Consider the following 17,641-nt stretch of genomic DNA (forward strand, 5'->3'; position numbering starts at 1 on the left):
GACAGCAAATCTACTCTGGTGTGGGTTTCTCTCTCCCCATGGGCTCCCAGGTCCTGCCAGGAACTTGCTCCAGTGTGAACTTCCCATGGAACCACAGCCTCCTTCAGGCATCCACCCGCTCTGGCATAGGGTCCTCCACAGGCTGCAGGTGGATCTCTGCTCCCCAGTGGCCTCCGTGAACTGCAGGGGCACAGCTGCCTCACCATGGTCTGCACCACAGGTCCCAGGAGAGTCTTTTTTCCAGGGCCTAAGCATCCTCCTCCCTCTCCTTCTCCACTGAGATGTGTCTGCAGAGATGTTTTCACATTCTCACTCCTCATTGCTGCGGCATTTTAGCAGCTGCGCAACAACTTCTTCTCCTTCTCAAAATACGTTATTCACAGAGGCGTTACCTCCATCACTAATTGGCCAGGCCTGGGTCAGGTGCAGGGTCCAGCTTAGAATTGACTGGTCCTAGCCCTGTCAGCTACAGAGGAAGCTTCTGGCAGCTCTTTGTTTAAGGAAGCCACCCCTGTAGCTCCCCTTGCTACCAAAAAAACCTGTCCCAGGCAAAACCACTACACGCTGCTATAAAGAAAGGATTATAATCCTCCTCTCTTGGTCTTGTCTGTTTGAACTATGAGCACTTTCTGCAGGTACTTTCTGCTGCAATGTGACTGGAGATCCTTCAGTGCAATAGGGCTGTTGTCTTAGTAGCACTAGAGTAACAACCAGGAGAAATTTAAATTTTAAGAGAGGGATAGTAATATTAGTCATTATAATGAAGATGGAACATTATTTTTACTGCATGACTGTGGAAAGAGAGGCTGAGATATAGATGGCTAAAATCACTGAGTGCATATTTTCAAAGACAAGGCTTGCTCAGCAGCCAGGTGACAACAGACATGCTGTTTATTTGACAGAGAGGCTGTGAACTTAACTCCTGACTCAAAAAGAAAACTTGCTTCCCAAATGAAGACATATGGAGGGTTTTAATGGCAGTTGCAAGGCATGTGGCTAGGTTATGCCACTATGTGTGAGCATATGAAGGCATCAGGTATATATCTGGTGATGGAATCTGTGCATTCCACTGCTTTAAGAACGAAAACATTTCTTGCATGGAAAAGAGAGCCAAAGAAAAATTGTGTCTGCCAGCTCCATGGTAGTCAGATGTGATGCCTGCCCAGTAAGGGAAGGAACTTCTGTTCAGCTGCATGATTGGGTTACAACTTGACCTTGTCCAGCATTTATATCTAGAAGCTGGCATTATTCAAAGTGTTTTTTTCAAATATGTTGAAATTGACTCATGCTAAAAGGTTGCAGCAAAACCAAGGAAGGAAAAAATACTGGAAAAGATGCTAAAAGGTACACCTGAATCACTTTCTGTTTGGTACTCTTGTGGCAGTTGTCCAGGTACAAAGGCTGGTGTAGCACCTGGGATGTCACATGGAAGACAATAGTCAGGAATCCCTGTGCGGAGACACTTGCTGCTTGAACCCCGCAATGTTCCCAATCTGAGCTCGTATAGCAAGTACCCACAGTGGTGGTGTCTGCACAAGTACGGAGAGTTGAGGCAGCAGGGGTGTTACACCGCGTGACTGATTTCTGCGGGGATGCCTTTTCAGACTGGCTGTAGCATGAGTAAAATGTGTGTTAGGACAGAGAATATTTGTGTTTTGTTTTGGAGTTTCTTTGTTTTGTTATCTAGCCCTGGTTTTCAGTGATGAGCAGTGATGAATGGGTATTCTGCTTAAGACCACTTTAAGATAGCTGCTTGCAGCCTCAAAAGAGAAAAGCTAACTTTATATGTTTTCAAGATGATATGGCTGTAAGACCTTTTACCCCAAAGAAAATACTCATAGGCCCACAGCTCTTGCTGGAAGGGGACCATGTGAGACTGTAGAGTCTTGCCCGTTATGTATGAATTTTCTTAAGGTACCAAAATTCATTTAGTTTTCGTCTAAACTCAGGGGCAGTGAGCTAAAAATGTCTCGCTCAGATACACGTTTTCAAATTTCAGAATTAAATGTAATAAAGAAGATTTATATTTTTTACTCTTTTGATGAGACACGCTACGAGAGAGTGAGGATGCAGTGCTGGAGTATCTTTTGATTTGCTATTTCCTATGTGTTAAACATTTATATTTCAAAGAAGCGTTTGTATCTATACCCAGTGTTTGGCAAATCCAACAGCTCATTAGATGTTAACAATAGCAATGCTGCTAAATACAAAGGATTCATAGGCAAAGTACCCTCAGGCTATATCTCTGAGAGAAAAAGTGGCAAATAGACTCAGAAACTAATTAAATAGTCAGCTAAAGCGAGTGTAACTTTAAAAAGCTCTAAAACTACCAAAAATGGAAACATATTACAGTTATCTGCGTTCACAGTGCAGAACAAGTTTGGTAGTATTTAAGATAATTCTCTAGTGCCTGCTATTTTTAGTCCAAGGGTAAGCTTCTGTAAGAGCCTTTCAGAGTTGCATCCCTTTAACCTGGCCTAACAAGCTAAGCCAGTAAGCTGTCTGATTTCCATCTTACAGGAGGCTGAAAGATAGCTAAAACAAACGATTTGTGGTGAAAATGCTCAGCCTATCTTGTCTTAAAAGCTTTCTTCTTATAGATTTTTTTTTTCAAACGTCTCACTACTAAGCGTTGCTTGTCAGAGACCAAAATGTCAGGCTTTGCTGTTTGGAAATCGCAGAAGTACAGGAATGAAAGGAGGATTCTATAGACCCAGCCTAATAGAAATAAACATCTCTGCATTGCCACGGGTGAAACTCAATCGAGACAGTTTAGGCTGTTGCTATCAATGCCTCTGAGGAAAAAGGAACGCTTTTAGCTTTTCTTCGGGAAGGGAGGGCAGACATAAAGGGCCTGATTTTCTTCTCACATTTAATTTCTCCTAGTTTAGCTCTGTTGACTTTGCTAGATGACACTTGGTTTGTGCTGCTTTGATCCAAGGGGAGTCAAACTGGGGTGGGCAGTATGCTCCTTGTGATGCTGACACTCAGGTTTGGGGCACTCTTTGCTACTGGAACAGGGGACAGGGCCATCTGCAGCTGTAAAACACTGCAATGCTCATTGCAATATTATTCACTTACAGATAGCTCTTTTTTAACTGGACGTACTATATGGTTCCTCCCTAATTTACAGAATGAAGACCAACTGTGTTTACTTTCTTCTGTCTCTCCTCTTCCCCTTCCTCACTCTCCTTTCCCTTCCCCCCCTTCTCTTGGGTGCTGTTTGAGTAATCCTTACATATGTTTACAAAACAGAATTTTATTGCTACCTAAACATGAGTGGTCCCACCTGCTCCTCGAGCCAGCTAAGCAAGACTTGGGCACTTCCTCTGTCTGAAAGAGGAAGAAACAAAAATCATGCTGCCTGGGTTAATGGTTGCAGCTCCAGCCTTCTGCCCCAAGAAGTGTCACTTAAACAGGTTTTCCCATCGCAGGGCATGGGGTCAGGAATGCAGCTCTTTCGTCTTGGGCTGTTTTCAGTCCACACCTCCCCTCCTGTCTTTCCTCCCCTTTATTTTGGCTGCTGATAGAGCAGGGCAAAATGCATCGATATAAAGGATGGCCATCTGAGCCAGGAAAACATAGGCTGTGTTGAAGCTCATAATCTGCAGAGTCCCACCTCTGGTTTAGTATTCAAATGGCTGCAATTTACTTATTATTCCTGAGGTTAGGCACATCCCATGGGATTTTGGCTGTGCCACTAGCAGATGCATAGGTTCCAATTATAACTTTTGTTAACTTCAGTGGGGATAACTTCTAAATTGAAGATGCACTTGACATGAACAAATATGTCATTGCATTTCCAGAAGGGATTGCGAGCACAGCATCTACCCCATTGTAGGCAAGATCAACCCAAGCCCTTTTAAACTCATGTTCTTAGTCGTAAAATGTAGTGCTCAGCTGCAAAACTCACTTGCAAGGGAAGAAGAATTAAGCCTTTTACTGTTCTCTCTCTAAACTGCTATTAGCTCTGGGACAGGCTGGGACAGATACAGTGTGCAGGAGCTGCTGCTTTCAGCTTCAGTGTCAACGTACCCAAAGAATGGAGGACCAGGTCTCCAGCTAGTGTAAATCTGCATAGCTCCATTAAAACCTGGAGAGGCACTAATTTACAGCAGCTGAACATCTGGGGCCCAAGTTCTTTTGGTATCCCTTCCCATGGCATGGGGGTTGGTACTAGATGATCTTTAAGGTCCCTTCCAACCCAAACTGTGCTACGATTCCAAATAGTGAAACTAAATAATGATTATTTATTATAGGTGCTATGGCAGCATCTCAAAGTCCAATTGTAAATCAAGATGCTGTTGTGAAAGGGATTGTATGAACACATCAAAAAAAGTCAGTCTCAGCTTAAAGGAACTTACAGCCTAATTAATAATGATACATAATGCAAAGTACAACTGGTCCTAACTGCCTCTTTTGAGTTATGTTTCAAGAGGGGAAAAAAAATGTCCAGGTTGACTTTCACCATTTCTGATGAAAAGGGGACTGGTTAACATCAGTGCCTCGCAGAATAAAATGCAATATTTTATGTTGTACAGATGGAAGGTTGGTGATCAGGAACGCACACTTTTAAAAGACTAGCAGAGAATGAGCAATATTCTCAGTTTTGACTATGAAATAAATATAAGCAACTGCGGTGGGAAATGTAGTATGTACCACAGTATGCAAAGGCCACCTAAATGTGCTAGACTGACTAAAGGTAAATAAACAAGGTAGCCCTAGTGCAAACTAGCAAATTAGTTTTACCTTTTACTGTCAACCCCATTTTATCAACATTATCTGTGAAGACTAGTGAGTTCCAGGAAACTTAGAAACAGGAAAACTGTGGACATGCTCTAGAAGAGGCTTTGCAACAGATAGCTCTTCTATGATCTCTATTTTTAATGTTTTCCAGTTCAAATCAATAGTTCTAGTTTACAATTCTACTCTTATAGTCAAAATTGCATTGAAAGAACATTAAAGTCTTAGCACCTAGTGACAAATCAAGAGAATACATAGTTAAGGATATTATGAGATATCTAAACTAATCCAAATGCTTAACTGGCAGAAAATTCAGACACATCTCCTCATCCTGAAGAGAGTCCTTGGTGGTTATAGGGATCTGCCAGGATGCACTCTTCAATTGCTGCTTTCTGAGGTGAGGGCTATTTGCCTGCTGGCACAAGCTTACATTTTGTTTTCATGGGACTGTAAAAGTGAACTGAAAAGCTTATCAGAATGCCTCTGTGGTCTGTGCTGTGTTAAGCTTTGTACCTGATGGGTCCTTCCTTACTATGGCATCTCCACATTTTCACTTGGTGCTTCATTATAAAGGAGCCTTTCATTGCTTTCAGTCTAGAATGCTGGCTGTGTAGATGCTTGGGATGTTCCCTCAGCTGAGCATCTTCTTACACATGAGAACACCACTGAGGTTTTCTAAAACTTTTTTAGCCTGACAAGAGTAGAGCACTAATATCTAAAGATACATTTTTTTCCTCTTTGTGCTGATTTATTTATTTTTTTAGGCCTAATGTCTTCTATCTTTCTTTATTTTATCTAGCTAAACCCCCTTTTAAAATGGTATGTGTGTCACTTAACACTTCTGCTGATACATACTAGGAGGGTGTTGGAGCCATTGCTGTGATACTTAGACACAAGTATTGCTACATTTGTAAAATGTAGAGAGTAAATGCATTTTTAGCCTAGGAAACAAGTTTTTATGTTGTGTCTGAATAAATTCTTTTAGCCAGCTCAGACCAGATACCAGCCTTCCAGTTAGATCACAATAAAAACTGAGGGGAAGCCCAGATGTATTAATGATATACTGATCCATTCATGGTAGCAAGTCTAAGGAAAAACTGTGGTTTTCTTCCTGTGAAACATGACTTGTGTTTGTCATACCTGTTCAACAGACATGGTGCTAGATTTGATGAAGTTGAACACGCTGAAACATTGTAAAGAGCATTTACTGAAGTTTATACTTCACAAATGCTAATTTCCTGGTCAAATTAAATTCTAATTTTCTAACAGTAAAAGCAGCAGATAGAAGTGTCTTATTGTGCTGTTTAAAAAGGAATTTTTGAGTATCTCTCTGTTTGCACACAAAAGTCAGTGCATAATTGAACCAAATTAAAAATATATGTAAACTGTGCTCTGCTATACTGTATATAATTTATACTTGTGTAGAGTCATAAATCTCTAGAAAGAAGCAGGGATTCTGATAGACATCCTGACACATCCAATATAATTAAAAATAAAGCAAATACAACACTGAAATAGAAAATGAACAAAAGCGACAAGATTATGCTTCATAGATTGCAAAGGAAGGGTCTATACTACCACTCAAGTTCATTTTTCAGAGATATCTGTCGTTATCAAGAGGAAAAATAAGTTTTTACATCGATTACATGTGTGAAATAATCACTGCAAAATGTATGTAGCTTTTTTTTGTTTTTCCCCAGAAGATGCGGTGCTGCCTAACAAAGGTGTAGGAATGTTGAAAAATTTTCTGTCAGTGCATAGAGAGATTAGTATGGGCATGTACCATAAATCAAGTGAATAAATAAATCTGAGCAAGTGGTGTTTGAATATTTGGACTGAAATACTGCTGATGTCATCACTGAAAGCTCTGCGACAAGGAGAGTCCCAAACTTCTTGACTACCTGATTCTGTAACATGTAACCTTCTTCCCTTTTCCTCCCTCTTTTTGCAGTACTCATCCCCCATTAGAGCTTGTCTGGATTGGCAGTCTTGGTCAGGAGCTGTCTCTCTACCCTCCTTTATATTTTAGGTGCATAATAATATTTAAAAATCCCTGTCTGAGTTGTTTCTCAGGTGCCTGTGAAAGGGGAAGGGAGGATGAGTCAGAGGCGCAGTATACTGCTCCAGGGAGGAGGGGGTGGGTGGTGGGCTCAGTGGACAGCCTGAGGCCCTCTCCCCAACAGCACCTCCCTTGCTCTTCTGCTCATTCCTGCTTCCCTAGCAGCTCTGGCAGCAAGCAAACTTCACCTCCACCTTTGCTCCTCCGGACATCTTGCACAGCAAAGAAAAACTCCCTGCCTTTATTTTTTCAATGGCTCTTCATCAAGCTCTTCCTCTCTTTTGAACTTCTGCCCTTTCTCTGCCCTTGTTTATTGCTGCTAGAGACATAAGTTGAATTTTGTGCTTTGATGTGGAACTCTGTCCCAATCTAGCCCACTGTGATCTGGACAAGACATGCCAGGTCTTCTGCTGCAGTTCCTCACCCATGAAGACCAGGTGGTCTTCCTTGGCACTGGGCAAGACAGCACGGTAGCATGTCCCCAGCATGCCTCAGCATTACATGTGCTTCCCAGTAAGAGGTTTGGTAATGTTTTTACAGTGTCAAGTCCTGTACAAGCTAAAAAGCCCCTCTGGTGAGCTAACCCAGTCTGAAACATAGGTAATGCATTTAATTGGTAATCAGCAAATTAGCCTATGTAGTCAGTAAATGTTGGGGCCCAAACTGCTGATAAGATGATTTGCTTTCAGGTGTTTTCTCAATACTGTGCTCAGCATCAAGTGTAAATTGAATAGTGACCTTTTGATGCTGAGTCGAATTGAGTGCATTTCCAAAGATTCTGTGGTTTCAATTACCATAAATTTTTTATACTGGGTCTACTACTGGTGCACCAATTCCAGCACAGCAACGTCTTATCGTTGGTCCCCTTAACACAGTCAACAGAATAGTATCTTGCTCTCTGATGACTTTTTTTTTTTGTTTTGTCTTTTCCCCAGAATCAAAGATTGCTATCGCAGAGGGGAGGGATGCAGTTTACACAAATGAAATTGCAATGGCTTGCAAAAGGTGAATGAATTTTGGTCAGACAATGTAAAATGAGTTACAGGTTGCTAGCAGGATCCTCTGTGAGATGAATAAGTCAATTAGTAGCTCTACAGTTTATTAGAAACTTAATTGCCAGGCTGTAATGGAAACTTCTGAACTGCAACAACTTGTTAGAAGAAATAAAAAAAAGTGACTTTGTGGTAGAAGAATATTTAGTAGGCTCTTTTAAACTGACATGTTTAGCTTAAAGCAGACAGGTTAGATTTTTCACCTGAGAAGATAGTCCATCTCACAGGACCTTTGGCAATATTACTGTGAGTGATTAAGGGCATGATCTTAAAGGCCTCTCTCACAGGCCTAATTGCAAATGGCCTGCTCTGTGATTTTGTGTTGTGATGCTTCAATTCCAGATACTTGACAGAAATTTTATGGTGTCAGATAAGTGTGTCTCTCTCTCAGAGGGGAAGTAATCTGAGATCTGTTACCAAGATTAAACATGAGAATGTTTTGAAACTAGAAGTATGCACCATGTTTAGTATATGCATAATAACAAATACTGTTAGTTTTATATTGTTATACCCTGGAGAAGGGAGGGAAAAAAGGAATGCTCCAGTTGCTCCCATCTTCTTAACCCTGCAGACTTTGTGCAGGTCCTTCTTGCGGTGTCATAATGTCCCTGGAAGTGATGCTGGCAGTTTGTTCCAATCCAGGGGCCTAGCTCTGGAAGTTAAGCATTGCAGTAACTGCACTGTGTATAATTACATGATCTATTTAACATCCAGTTGGGGGAGAGTGGGATGGCAGACAATATTGCTTCAGGTCTCTACAGTATCTCCAGAAATATATGTGGAAGCTTTCACATAAATAACGGGGCTGTGGTTGGTCCTACAGATGAGATACATACATAGTCCATATGTTGGGCAATAGAACTGCCAAAATCAAAAGGCAAACTCTGTATTCAAGTGGTCTTTGCCTACAGGTGCATGGGAGGAGTGTGAGTATAGCTGTCTCCTTCAACAAGAGATCATCTCCTGTTTCCTTCCCATACCCTAAAGGCATTTGCATGGAGGTGGTGATAATTAATCCCCACATTTCCACTACGTATAAAGAAACCTGGCTGTAATTTTCTCCTAGTGGGACTCCATTTTGTTTTTAAAGATAATTGATAGCTCTGGACTTAAGCATTTCAATTATAGGAGCGTCTCTTGGGGACCAGACTAGCAGACCTTGGAAAAATGTTCTAATGCAAATACATCATGTGGATTTTTACTCTAAGACAGAGCGGGATGCCTAAGGACTTGCAAAGCAGTTGACGAGCAAAATAAAAGCTGAAATACTTCACAAAATATATAATGGCATGGGACCAGTTCTGAGCAGGTAGGGTGGAACATGGGATTCTCCACTTCAGCCACTGATTCCTCTTTGGCCCTGGGAAAAAATAGTGCCAGTTATGACCATCTCTAACTTGCCTTGGGCAGGACATTGACAAGACAACAAAATCACAATGACAGCACTGTCTGTGTCAGTGCCATGACAAGTTGACTCCTTCTGCTCCAAACTTAGGCTGTAGTTCTTCCCTTTCACCATCTCTGACTTTTACTCTCATTTTTTGCTTGTAGGAGCAAGAAGACCAACGTGCATCCTAATCCTTTCCCTCCTTCTTACTTCATGGTCCTTCTGCCCAGCCTGCAGCAGAATATCCTCAGGTGGCAAAGCTTGGTTTGTGGGGCCAGGGTTGAAATAGCACCTCCCTATACTCCTGCATGTTTGTTGACAGGAGATGCTCTGGCATGGAGTGGTGGTGGTTACTTTTCAGTGCCTCTGCCTCTATGTGCAAAAAAGGGTCAAGTATGTACCCCTCATTTCTCCTAGTGGTGTGAATCTTAAGGACGTTCTTATTCCAAAATGTGTCAATAAGGAATTAAATCCTGTTGGAAGTCCCAGATGTAATCACCGGTAATTTTTATGCTATTGAAAGTAGTGCCATAATGTATTTAGTATTTTTAGATCACTCAGATATTTTCAGCTGGAGGAAAATCTTTTCGTTTCTTTGTTAATTGCGCTATGAATAGATCTTAGGCTACTGAAGAGAAATGAGTCAATATGTTGAAACAGTGATCCCTCGTGAGTTCAGGTGTACACCTGGCTGCCATGAGTTGATTACTGAGCTGGGCTGCTGGAGCAGTGACAGCTTCTACCAGCTGCAGATCAGTCCCAAAGTTTCCTGGGCTTTTTACTAAGACATGGCAAGCTGCCACTGGGGCTGTGGATAAATACCATAGTTTAGACCCTGATCTTTCAGTATGGATCAAGACAGACCCTTGCACTGTTCATATTGTCAGTAAAGAAACTTTAGAACATCATCGTCATTCATTAGCAAATTTCACTCCTTGAGATACAGTAAGCAAAAGCTGTTCATGTAATAATCACAAGTGCAAGGCAGAGGGAATCAATCAGAGGTAAAATATTGAAAGATACTATTAATACTTGGAAAAGATTTTCTAAGTGAGGGCTCGATCCTTTTCTGGAGTGAATCAGCATGTGCAAGCAGACTGTGAGAGAGCTACAGCAGAATCCTGTGTCTGAACCTCAGCACACTGGTATCGCAGTTTTCAAGAAGAGACTGGTGCATGGGAAAGAAAAGAAGGTTGAGACACCGTTACAGCTCAGTCTTACGCATCTGCAATGGGATTACTGACAAGTAACATGTATTATAGACCTAAAATGCTAACCACAAGGTGAACCCAGCTCCATCAATAGTCAGAATAAGCAAAAGAGAAAGAATTATCAGGGGTAGAGGATTTAAATACCTTTGTGTGGGTAAATTATCAACTCATTTTTTATAGCTTTTCACTGGCCAAAGAGAGAATATCTCTGGAGACATTTTACTGAAGGCAAAAAACCAATTAGAATAAGATTGTTACGCAACTAATAAAGTATTTTCAGACAGATAATTCTTTTTAGTGCTCTAGAAATATTAAAGCATTAGAGCAAAACATGTAAGCAGAGAAGAGCAGAGACACTTTTCAGGATCTTTAAGGCTCCTAGGACACTAATTTTTGAGGATCATTTTGTGTTCTGGCAGTTCACAGCACTAGCCAGCTTTCTCTGTTGTTATTGCTCATGCACAGTGACACCAATGCCAGATTTCTTTTCAGAGCTAATACCATTCTGGATACACTCGAAACTTTTGCTGTCAGAAATGTGGAAGTGCATGCATTCAGTAACATACTCTTGGTTCCTTGCCTCCTTCAGCTGGGTGAAAATTTACAGGGGTGAAAAACTCTGTGGCCCAAATGTTCTTACATTAATCTACCCAACAAATCAAGGATGTTAAGAAGTTTGTGCAGTGTGGCTGGAAATGATATGTTACTGCTTCTGCATTAAAAAGACCCATGAGTTAGCAAGGTGCAGGCCTTATGAATTGTTTTCAGAAGTGTTTAGTAATTGCATGTATTTGCTGTATGGTTTTACATTTGATTGTAGTTCATGTAGGTGATTTAAATACTTAGGATCTCCTCCTTTAGACAGAAGCAAACCCTTTCAGTATGACTTGGAAGTTAGGGACATGGAGGAGCAAGTTCGTGAGAGCACACAGCACTTCTTCTGACCCCGGCAGAGATTGTAGGTGCTCAGCTCCTCCCAATGCGCGGAGACGATGTGATGTGCAGGTTGGATGCCAGTCTGAAACATGAACTTCTCCGCTGACAGTGCTGAAACTGTGAAAGAGCCTGCATTTGACTGTGGCATTGCTTCTCCCCAGTGCTGTCAACACCAAGACTCAGGTTGCAATAGCAAAGCAGAGAGCTGCTGCTTCAGTGATTATTGCTCAGATGTTGATGTACCTGACCATCTCTCTCCACATCTCCCCTCAGCACCATTTTTGCTGTGTCTAATAGTTGTGTTTCTTTATAAACAGCAATTTAGGACAATTAGGAGCAGTACCACAGTTAAACCTTTAAAAGGTTGTTTCGCAACGTCATTTTCTTCACTAATGTGTTCCTGCTGCCATGTCGTTTGTGAATAGACATGTGTTAGCCAGCTAGTGTGCTTCATCTGTGGTGACTTTGATTTATTTGCTCTGTAAATTGGGACTGAAGCAATAATGGAAAGTGACATTAATTGTTTAACAGAGTCCTCTTTGTCACATCCTGTGCTTTCTCTGGGGTGTTTGAATGTTGAAACTTGTACAAAACTAATTGAAATTGCTGTGATGAGGACCGGTGTCCACTCAACTTTCTGTTCTTGAATGTCAGTGCACTTGAATGTCTGTTTAAAGCATGAGAGCTGAGCAGCTAACAGCAAATATCAGGGTTTCTTCTGGAATGCTATTATTAAAGAAGGCATTCCCTGTTAGAAATAGAAACACTTCCAGCATTGTTGTCAGCTTTATAAGCTGCAAGGCTCAGTGGAGAGGGCAGTGGTGAACCCCACCAGACTTGGTGGAGAAGTCCCTGGTGTGAGGCTGGGGACAAGCAGCCAGACCTCCCAGGATGACGCTGGGGCTAAGGGCTGACTCTCACCACCAGTTATCCCACCACCTGCAAGGGGTTTGAAATGCCGTCAGAAGAAAAGTCAGCACTTCGTTGTATCACAAAGCGCTTTTGTGCCTGATAGCACCTTTCCTTACATTTCTGGAAGCGACATCATAATTCTCCTCTTTGCCTCTCAAAAAGTATGTGTGAAAAGATACATTTGGAGTGCAGTTTTATTCACAAGGTAGCTTCCTTCTGCTTATTTCCATCCTCTGCACACTGAATTATCACAGCACTGTGTATGTGTGTGCTTGGTATGGTGGAAATCACCAGATACTGGGACTTAGACTCTTATTCTCAGTGGCCAAGCCCCATTTGGCCTTTTAAGTAAATGCTTCTCTTTAGCATTAGCTTTGCCTGAGTGTTTATTTGTTTCTTGGGGATGATGGTGTAAGCACTAAAACAGTCTGTGCTTTCTAGCTCAAAGACAGAGCTTTTCTGTAAGAAGCTGTGAGGTGTGATTTGGCAGAGAAGCCTGGGAGGAGCAATTTCTGTGTGGTTTATGAGCATCTCTGTTCACAGTCTGATAGATACGGTATTACTGAAAAAAGTCATGCTAAGGGGATACCCAAATTTGCTTGATTTTATTTTTTACTTGAAGTGTTACAGGAAATGTTTTTTGATTACTTTTTTTTTCCTTCAAAGGAAGAGCTTTTGTTTATTTTACTGGTGTATTCCTTACTAGTTCACTTTTAAATTATGAGACTTGAACTCAGATGAAATCTCTCCAGAGTGTGAACCTGGAGTGTGATGAACCACTCTGAAATGGGTGGAAGAGCTCCCAACTTGATATCCCTGGAATTGGTGAAAGGTTTTTCATTTATTTTAATAGCACTAGGATCAGCATAGGAATACCAGATAATTGATCTGTCAAGATCAATTTCCAGTCTTTCTGAAATATAAATATAATGATTTTACACAACCCGGTACTTCAGAGCTCTCAGTACTCCAGAAATCTGTACCTTAATATCCAGTAGGGACTATATTTCATTAAAAAATCGGAAGGCATTTGAATTTACTCTATTTGACAAAAAGAAGTCTTGTTGCTGAAATAAGATATCTAATATAAATTAACATTACAGGCACATCTGATTAGGAATTAATCTACTTTTTATAATTGCAGTCTGAATTAGATAAATGCATACAATAGTCGCATTGAACACTCAAATGGCATAACTTGAAAGGACAACTTCAAAGGCAACCTGGCTAATACATTTCCTTAAAAGAAACCCAAAGAATCTGCTGTCTACAATATGAGTGCTGATGGCCAGTCTTATGCCAAAATGCTCAGGAATTAGAAGAATTTTTGCTTAGTTTTGAACAAGGATTTCCAGAAGCATGGAAGGGAAAACCTTCCTTACATCAGGTTGTGTACGGGAACAAGGTTTCCAGATTTCACTGGTGATTCATTTTTGTCTTCTGATTAGCCGTCTTATTCTCTGATTCTTGTAATTTTGTCAGGTCAATTAGCTGATGTTCAGTCTTGAAAAGAGAAAGAAAGAGACAGCTTGGGCTAACACCATCATTAGGTGTCAGCAGCTTGTGCACATCCTGTAATACAATCCCTGGGTGATTACTTCTCATTGTTAACACTGGATAAAATAAAACAAAAGAGTTGTGGAAGAAAAGGAAGCCAGAGCAATATAGTCCGAATGCAAAGAGATTTCTCTTGAACACAGAGATGGATAATTTTATTGCACTTAATTACATCTTCCAAGTCACTGTTGCGAATTACTGTTTGAAGGACTGGTTTAACTTTGTTTTGACTGCTTTTGTCACATACAGAGGTGTCGTTTAGTTCTTTTTCTCTTCTCACCTGGTTCTGCTTTGTGTTCTGTCCTCTCCCACAGAAGATAGATGAAGAGAGCGAGGCAAACTTGCTAGCCGTTCTCACTGAGACACTGGACAGCATCCCCGTGGATGAGGATGGATTGCCTTCATTTGATGCACTGACAGATGGAGATGTGACCAACGAAAATGCCACTAGCCCTTCCCCAATGCCCGACGGCACCCCTCCAACTCAGGAGGCAGAAGAGCCGTCTCTAGTAAGAACCCTTCCTACTGTTTAACAGGAATTGGATGTGCCTCTGGCTACCCGCTGCATGGGTATGATGTAGTCACAGTAAGGTCTGGACTTTTCATTTAGAATGGAAGGCAAAATCAAGTAAAGATCAAGTAAAAATCAAGTAAATTCGGGGAAAGAACCCCACCAAATAGCCGTAGGATGACTAATAAGGCAATCTATTAAAAAGTGTGTTGAAGAGATTGGTTTTGAGATTCTTGTGCTAATGGGTGACACTTTTGCTTATCGTTCTGCTCAAATAAGTCAGGGTAATGATTTTTAATTCATATTTAATTTCTCAGGGCTCTTTCTGTATCTATATGTTTAGACATCACGTTTGGTGATCTGTAAAGAAAGGTCCATTGAGTCTGGCAGGATGTTGGGCTAATTTTGTGCCTTTAACATTGATTTGAGCAGTAAGCACCAGCTTAGTGCTAATCAGAGCAAAACTGAACCTTGGGTGAGGATGTGGGTGAAACCTTATATGCGTCTTGCTCAGTAAAGCCAGTTCGCGATGTGATTCTGTTTCTGCTGAAAGCCTCTTATCACTACCTTCTGCGGAAGCAGAGCCAGGTACCTGCATCTTGATGCCGTGTCCATTAGTCTGTTAAAGTTAACGTCTCTGTTTAGATCAGAGGCCTTTTCTATCAAATAGATCACCAAGAATTTCATTTTGCCATGGATTCAGAAATCCAAGATGCCTGTCATTTCTGCTGGCCCTGCAGTATACTGCAGTAAAGGGAGCAGAAATACTCTACCAAGCCAGAAAAAAACAAAATCTGTTTGCTCTGGGGAATATCGACCTTTTCTTTCTGTTTTATTTTACTTTACTTGCTGTAATTGATATAGATAACTTTAAGTAACTGTGCAAAAAAGTAATTTTAATCCATAAAGATGCATAACTTTATTCTTTTCCTTCCACCTCCCTTTCCCTGATGTGTTTGTAGCTTAAGAAGCTCTTGCTGGCTCCAGCCAACACTCAGCTAAATTACAATGAATGCAGTGGTCTCAGCACACAGAACCATGCAAACACTAATCACAGGATCAGAACAAGCCCTGTGGTTGTTAAGGTACAAACTTAATATTTGTAATAACGAAAAAAAAGAAAAAGTGTTAACAAAATCCTCTATGCTTTCAGCAGCCAAGCAAGCAGTAGATCTATATGCATCCTAATTTTCTGCCTACTATCTTGCAACTGCTTTAAAAAAGCAAAACAAAAAGGGAACAGATTCTAGACTGGGTTCCAGAAAACCACCTGAGCTCTTTTATGCTCTGAATATTTCATTTCTGCTTTTTCTTTTGGCAGAGCTCAGTTGTAGTCCCACCGTCTGTTGCTCTTGCTGACTTTACTCATGCGCAGGGTAGTAGGGGGTATGGTAAAATTTGCTGATGGGCTGGTGTTGTTTATGAGTGACTCCAGGATATGGGACTGCCATTTTACCAGCTGCCTGAGCTAAGAAAAATGACACTGAGTTCTTGGCAAAAGATGCATATTAGCCATTAATTGGATAGATTGGGGGCTCTGACATAATTCTGTTAGCAGGCAGTATTAAACAATGTTTGTCTTGCCATTCACTGTAACTGAAAACGGAGCATTTAGGGGTACTTAAGAGAGTTGTGAATACTGGGCTCAAGCAATCAGCGGCAAATTAAGATTTAAACCAGCTTATTTTTTTGTTCACAGTAAAGGCGCTGTAGGGTCTTGTTAGTTACGTGTTGCTGAGTAGGAACATTGAAATGTAGGAGAAATGAAATAAAAAGCTGCATAAATGTCATTTAGGAATTTTAAATGTAATTTTCTTTCCTTGTTCTGCAAACAATTATTCACAGCTCATAGATCTGGTACACTTAGACTGAACACTTCATTGAAAATCTCATCTCTTCAGAAAACCTATATCCATTCTGATAAGGTTCAGCTCACTAATTTTAGCTTTTTTAAAATTTTATTTTATTACACCCTGTTTTTAAGACTGAGAATTCATGGAGCAATAAAGCGAAGAGCATTTGTCAACAGCAAAAGCCTCAAAGACGTCCCTGCTCCGAACTTCTCAAATATCTGACTACGAATGATGACCCTCCTCAGACCAAACCAGCAGAGAACAAGAACAACAGCAAAGACAAATGCACCTCCAAAAGGAAGCTCCATCTGCAGTCTCAGACAAATCACCTGCAAGGTAGGTGCGGGACTGCAGAACACAACTTTGGTACCAGCAGAAATGCAGGGAAGCTAAAATAAAGCAATTGTGAATACCCTCGCTACTTCTTCAGTTATTCAGATTAGTATTGCAAATGCAACGTCTCTTCTGCATAGGGAGAATTTGAAAACAGTATAATGAAGTTAGAATTAGTTAGCTAGATTTAAACAATTTTAATCCTGTCTCTGTTGCCCCCAGCCTCAGAAAAAGAATCTCAGGGAAAAAAAGTTTAACAAATCCCAGGTATTAATATACCCAGCTAGTTGGGGATATTTATTCACAGACTACTGTACCACTAAGAAATCGTTATACCCCTGAACAAGCTGGGCAGGCTAGTTCATTAGTGAACTACTTCCTTTCCTTGCTAGTGTAAAACTGAAGGCATTGTTAACCTGCCACGTAGTCCTTAAGAGACAATAAATAGTGCTCTCACTGCTACAGAGAAAGCAATAAATGTGTCATTCCTGCTAAAACTGGAATGCCGGTTTGTAATTTTATTTTGTAAATAGCTGAAAGTTTAGCTGCCATCCTGATCTTTCCTCTCTCTTTTAAGTTTCTTTATGGCCAAAACTAAACACTTGTTTTGACTTTTAGTATCCCCTGATGCATAAAGAACCGATATATATCACAAAAGCCTTCTAGGATAGAATTGCGAGAACTTAAAGCCTCCTCTCTTGCTTTCTCTCCCCCTCTGCCCCTGCCTGTTTCCCCAAGGTAAAGAAAAGCTGTAAAAGCTTATGAGCCCAAAGGGAGCCTTTTAAAAAGTTATTATTACTTTAAAATACATCTATGTATATATTGGCCTGGCATCTAGAAAGCTAGGTGCAAATCTCAGTCACATCAGTGCAAATCCTTGGATGACTCTACCAAACTCAATAGTAGTTATCTATCTACAAGAGAGGTCAGGATATGACCCTAAATGCTTGGGTTTACTCCTTTAAAGCAACAATTGTAAGCTGTATATATATTTTTTTTTTTTGCCTCCCCCCTCTCTGCATTTTCAGACTCTATCAAATCTAATTTTTCACTCTTCACCAGGAAGTATAAGCAAACAATAAAAATT

General features: G+C 40.8%; 1 protein-coding gene across 1 annotated transcript in view; it reads left to right on the forward strand.

The window, feature by feature from the left end:
- The window catches only part of PPARGC1A (PPARG coactivator 1 alpha), a 68,883-nt gene that overhangs the window by 21,393 nt on the left and 29,849 nt on the right, over window positions 1-17,641 (forward strand). The window contains exons 3-5 of the mRNA XM_061993132.1: window positions 14,172-14,366; window positions 15,331-15,453; window positions 16,353-16,557. Coding sequence (XP_061849116.1) covers window positions 14,172-14,366; window positions 15,331-15,453; window positions 16,353-16,557 — 523 coding nt within the window. The remainder of the gene's footprint in view (window positions 1-14,171; window positions 14,367-15,330; window positions 15,454-16,352; window positions 16,558-17,641) is intronic.

The sequence above is a fragment of the Colius striatus genome, chromosome 3 (assembly GCF_028858725.1).
Source record: "Colius striatus isolate bColStr4 chromosome 3, bColStr4.1.hap1, whole genome shotgun sequence".
Classification (NCBI taxonomy): domain Eukaryota; kingdom Metazoa; phylum Chordata; class Aves; order Coliiformes; family Coliidae; genus Colius; species Colius striatus.